Below are 6,316 nucleotides of genomic sequence, written 5' to 3'. Positions count from 1 at the left end.
CATTTAGAGAGCACTGAGGGGGGCATCAGGTGAGCAAGCTAGTGGAACGTTGCACGCACAGAAGAGAAGGTCTGCACACATCCAAAAACGTATTTTAAATGCAAAATTGATTTCCGTGCGCTCGAAAGACTTTTTTCTTTGCGAAACGAACATTTTCTCCACAAAACTCAGATCGCGCGCGTGCACTCAAAATATGATCTTTCGTGCGCAGAATTGTGGCAGAAATGTAAGCCCATATATATGAATCTCTCTTTCCCAGGATATTTTGCCTTTGTGTGTCGTGTTTTGGTGGGAGGAGAAAATGTAAAAATCTCTGATTTTTAATCTGCCCAAACATTTCTGAGTCAGTCTGATCTGATGGATTCTGTCACTCAAAAAAGGCTGGTGAAAGACGTCTGTGTGGCTCCTCCTCCACTATTATAAAGAACACACAAGAGGGCGACACAGGCTAACTATTCTTTAATTCCTCTGACAAATCTCTGTAACACTCTTCTCTTCAATCTGTTTCAGATAACGCTGATTGCATGACATATGACGACGCAAAAACACACAAACACGACTTGATGTTCGTCCACACATTAAAACCACTCATGTCATCAAATTAATAACAATGCTAATAAATGCAAGTGAAACCCCCAGATGCGCCTCAGTCATCATCAGCGCACTGCTCTCCTCCTCCAGCGCTGCTGCTGCTGCTGCTGCTGTCAAACTGAATCACATCCACCGCCGCAGCACGCTCGCTGCTCACATCCACACACGCAGCTCGGCTTCTCTGTGTTCTACCGTCTGCTCTCATCTCCATGGCCACATCGGATGGATCAGAAGATTGCGTTGTGCAGCGAGGGAGATCTCACAGTGACCCGAGCATCCTCACCGACACTCGTGTCGTTTATACGAACAGCACAGGTGAGTGATACAGATGCCATGTGCAGCAAAACCGTGTCTCTTTACCGCAGAGATATCTGATTTGACCATGGCGGAGGGATTATCGAGAAACACTGATGCATTGCCCACTGATGTTAGTTGTTGATGAAATGCATCAGTGGCATGTATAGACTGTGTTGTTCATCCTAGCTGTGTTCGGTGCTGGTGCTGATGCTGCTGTGACGCTGCTGCACGGGCTTCCCCATGACTGATGGATGCTTTGGGTTGCACATCCTGAAATGTCCAGCATGATGAGCTCGTTTTAGTATTTAGACATTAAAAGCAAGATATTCACCCAGTCTTTTTGCCTTCAGTGTCCTCTGCATTTGCCCAGCAGCACGCGCTATTAATTACAGCTGTGATTTTACTGACCTTTAGTTGCATTGAGTACTATGCACTAGATTGCGATTCATCCTGGATGACTGGATGAAGGATGAGCCTTCATTACTTCAAGTTGTAGCAGAGTGTTTGTAATGGCTTCATTAGAGGGGGATCAATACAATTAGCTGAGACGGGCCCAATCTATCACAAAGATCCTTACAGCTGTTGAGTGCCAGTTTCGTTAGTTAGGGGTATGTGAGAAAGCAGCTGTTAGTATAAGCAGTTCTGAATGAATGCTCAGTTTGTAGTTCTGTAGCGGTGAAAATGCAACCGTATCCGCCGCAATAAACATTTATTCGGTTGTGTTTATCTCTGAGGTTTGTGATATTATTATTTCTAACCTGCATCACTTTCCATTAGCATATGGAAACTCCCTCACCCTGGAAGGCTAATGTGGGAGTAGTGATTGAAATGTGTTAAAAGCTCTTTGTTTGGACACAGACAGGTGGTGAACGTTTATCCTTGGATTTGGAGCTAATCACACCAGCCCAGTAACATATCAACAGCATAATACAGGTTTACATAGTGGCTTACTTAACTGATGCACACTTTCCCAAATGATGTGGTATGTTAGAGTACTGGATACTGCGATATAATCAGTGTATGTAGCTACTAGTCAGAAAATTATGTGAAGTTTATGTAACCTAACCATGGTTTGGGGAAGTTTTTTTTTTTTTTTTTGAAGTAATGCATTACAATATTGCATTACACCATAAAAAGTAACTAATTGCATTACTTTGTTACTTTTTATGGAAAGTAATGCATTACTTTTCCATTACTTTTTGTCACCTGAGCTGGGCTTTCTTATTTATTTTTTATAAAAAAATAAAACTCTCTTAACATGTGGATAGGAGACAGTGAATAAATGTGACTTAAATTACTTATTTGTAACTCAGATATTTCATTGTAAATTTAAAAGGTATGCACTATTTTACTAGTTACTTGAAAAAGTAATCTGATTACATAACTCATAACTTACATTACATAACTTAGCATTACCACCTTGTTGTGCAACTGTAGAGTTAAAATGTACTTAAAACACCGCTTTCACAAGTACACTTTCATGACTATGTTTCTTAACACATTTAAGGATAACATGCTTTTAAAAAGTGCAGTTTGTACTAATGTAAAAGAAGTTACTGTGAAGCAAAAACACTCCTGATGCACATTCTTTATTCATTATTCATTATTTTAAGCTTAATTTTTGGTAGAAAAGGTACATCACCATCTTGCTCCGACCAAAATGACTTCCAAACTCATGGATACTTCTCATAAAATACTCGTAAAAAAATACTTGTAAAACTTCCCAGGAGGGCTTGAATACACCACATGACCATACTAACCAGAGTCACACATATTGGACAGACAGCTCAATGATGCACAATGTTGTAGCACTCCAACCATCACTTGATAACAGTGTTGTAGTGGAGCAAAGCTAATTCAAGACTAGTCCAGGCCAGGCCATGAGTAGGTTGAGTCCATGTCAAGAAAAGGATGATTCAGAGCAGATCATATTCACCAGTCAGCACAGACCATACAATTTATCTGTAGTGACTGAACAAGACCAAGACCAAACGTACTGGACAAAATGAGCTTTTTCAGATTATGAGAAGATTTATTCTCTTAAAAGATACATCAGTCCATATAATCACATCTCAGTGCACATCAGAATATTGGCAGCATGCTGCATAACAAAATGCGACATGGCAGTGATGCCACTGGCCAAGCTTTCTCGTCTCTTTCACTGGTGAGGACCAAGCCTTTCATCCCAGCTGCACACCCACTGCGGCTTTGATGTCGCCTCTTGAGCCTGCACTTGAGAAACAGAGCCAAAGTCCTCATTCAGAAAGACAGAGATAAACAGATACGGTACAGGAGGAACGCTGGAAAGAGGACATGACGAGGTTTCCTAACTAGAGAGAGCATCAGCTGTGCAGCACATGCATGAATGTTTGCGCCACATTTACGTATTACGGTCCAAACAGACAAGAGATGCCGAGCTGAATGGTCGAACAGATTGTTTAGGGTTGAAGACGGAATCTGTCTGCACAGATGTAGCCCACACTAGCTAACCATTGACCCCTTAGTCACACGTTCTCCCAACCAGTCAGCGCAGTATTGTTGAGTATTAAGAGCCCTTCCTCCACACTGTGGTGGGCAGCAGCAAGCCACTGAAGGGTCTTTTAAACTTGTAGCTGTGTATTGTTCACTGGATAGGATGTAGAGACTGACTCATCGGCTGCCGAAGCAACACTTCATATGGTCCATGAACTGTAATTTCCACTGACATTCACTTGTCTCGAATTGATTATCTGGGTAATGTCATATTTGTGCATGTAATATAGAGCTACAGGGATGATGTATTGTTGTAGGCCAAAACCCAGAAATGGGTTCGCATTTTAGCACTATGGGTTTTTGGTTAAAGTCTGTGGTTTACACAAGCTCAAGATATTTTCACGCTTTATTCTACGACATAAAATAACTCCCTTGTGAGTCACCGTCGCTCCAGATGAGCGAACCGAGATATTTAAATTCAGTGACCTTGTTCAGTGGCTGCCTTCTAAAGCCTTCTACACACTGCATGATTTTTAAAATGCTATAAGATCATTGCAACTCACACTGTGCGACATGGGTCTAATAAACTTGGGTACGACATGCATGCAGACTGTACGATGATGAAATATATTGATCCGTAGTAATAATACTTCGTTACAGTACTTAAGTATATTTTGGGAGTATCTGTACTTTACTTGAGTTTTTATATTTCAGCCTATTTTTACTTTTACTCCACTACATTTCCTAATTAAAATGTATACTTTTACTCCGATACATTTCCCCGAAGTATATTCGTTACTTACTACAAAATAGTCAGAAGTCAGAAGAACATGGACTGCAGAAAAGCAGGTTTGACGAATCAGTGGTTTGGCATTTGCAAGTTAGACTCATGCTCATGTTCATCTGTGTGCGCACAACTGGCGATGATTCATTTTCCACTCAAGTCAAGTCTGGGGTGTGCGATAAACAGTATATTGTCTGCGATAATATGGTAAGTGTTGTTGTAATGATGTGCGATCTGACATTATCAAGTAGGCTATATCACCAAATCACACACAGAGTGCACACACGTTGATTTATTAGTCTATTAAAACTCAAAATTCCAGGCATTCTATATTGTAGATGGCAAAAATGCTTCTGTATGCTTTTTATATTTATATAATTTAATATAGTTAACTTAATCTATATCACACAAAGAGTACCATTTTTCTGCAGATATCAGCATGAACATATTTAATAATCATTTTATACAAGTTCAGTAAAGCAATAAGTGACTTAACATAACAAAACATAATATTGCTTGTTTTTGCTAAATTTTGCTAACGAATATAGTTACAAACAAAGATCACAGCACTGTTTTGCGGCTCTGAGCAAAGGATGGTGTTTACTTATTGAATGAATCAGCTTTTTGAACGAATTGGTTGAATAAATGATTCAGTGATTCACTCATTAACTCTTGCTGCATTAACTCACTCAATGTGCCTACTTATACTACGCCCTTAAAGTATGTACTCTTTTGGTGAAGAAAAAGTACACACTTTTGAGTGTGTAGTAGAAGAGTAGGCGAGCTTTGGGATATACTATCACGTCACACAATTGCGTCTTTAACGGACCGCTCTGTTACATGCACCCTGTCACTGTAAACTCGCCTGTCAATCATCTTGTCACAGTTAACATCCTCCACATTTAATTTAATTTAACTTCCTACGGTACTGGAGAGAAAATAAGTAGCTCGTTGATCTGCCAGTCGTGTGTCTTTCATGTGGAGAACTCTGCTCATATTTTCTGCATAATGATGCGTTTAAAAATTCACGACCAAATGGATGTTTATAAAAGTTCACATTACTGTTGCAGATGAAATATAACATGGATAACAATAAATAAATATTTTTTACCAGGTTAAATGTTGATTATTAGTAACTCAAACCCCTTTTTGTAAACCTCTCTACCTAACCGTCGATCGCGTGCATCCGCCACGTTTGTAGTTTTTCTAACGCGTTTTATTCGTGTTTGTAGTTCTGGACCGAACCTTCGCCAAAGCTCAATGGATTGTGGGCAATTTTAGCTATTAGAGTGTGCACGGATCCACACTACAAAAATCGACCTGAAATAGTAGACCATCTGGGGACTTTTGGCATACTCTTTTCAACATACTATGCTTTGGGACACACTTATTCTAATCTCACATACTATTTAGGATGGATAATATGAACATTGAGACGTAGGGACAGTCAAATGCTTTGTTTCTGAATGAATCAGTCGTTTGAATGAATCAGTTGAATCTCAATCACTCACTCATTAACAGTCACTTGCTGCCACCTACTGGCGGTTTTAATTTCACATTTCAACTATTTTTTTTACGTTTTAAAATAATTTCAAATAACAGTATTCAGCATTTTATGTTAAAAACAAAACATTAAATATTCATCTGTGACTGCAGGTTAAATGCATCTATGTCCCCTCTGAAATAGACTTATATTAAACTGTGTAAAAACATTAAATTCAATTTCAAATGCAGATTCCAGAAATGTTTTCTTATGTTGGAATGAAAGACACTAAGTACCAGATGAAGTGTTTCTTATTCTTACCCAAAAATGCAAAATGGAAGAAAGAGTTAAAACTGAACACAATCTAGCTACTCAAGCTGTGTATGAACATTTTATATATATTATTTATTTGCTTCTTTTCCATTTTGCATTTACTTGTACTTTTACTTTCAATACTTAAGCACGTTTAAGATTTATTTCGTACTTAAGTACAATAAATATCACATACTTTAAGACTTTTACTCAAGTAATATTCTAAACGGTGATTTCAACTTCTACCAAAGTCATTCTCTGGTAGGATATCTGTACTTTTACTTGAGTAAAAGTAAAATCAAATGGTTCAGGTCATACTTAGAAGGAAGAGGTTATTATGTGAGTATAGGAGAGCATAAGTCTAAGTGGACGTCCAT

General features: G+C 38.7%; 1 protein-coding gene across 1 annotated transcript in view; it reads left to right on the top strand.

The window, feature by feature from the left end:
• Nucleotides 1–6,316, top strand: part of LOC107551311 (phosphatase and actin regulator 3-like) — a 42,005-nt gene continuing 35,689 nt past the window's right edge. The window contains exons 1-2 of the mRNA XM_016232868.1: nucleotides 1–29; nucleotides 511–906. Of these exons, the coding sequence (XP_016088354.1) occupies nucleotides 801–906 (106 nt within the window). The 5' untranslated portion in view covers nucleotides 1–29; nucleotides 511–800. The remainder of the gene's footprint in view (nucleotides 30–510; nucleotides 907–6,316) is intronic.

This window comes from Sinocyclocheilus grahami, unplaced genomic scaffold (assembly GCF_001515645.1).
Source record: "Sinocyclocheilus grahami isolate Dianchi unplaced genomic scaffold, SAMN03320097.WGS_v1.1 scaffold420.1, whole genome shotgun sequence".
In the NCBI taxonomy this organism is placed as follows: domain Eukaryota; kingdom Metazoa; phylum Chordata; class Actinopteri; order Cypriniformes; family Cyprinidae; genus Sinocyclocheilus; species Sinocyclocheilus grahami.
Note: the sequence above shows the minus strand (reverse complement) of the source record. Positions and strands in the feature narration are given on the sequence as shown.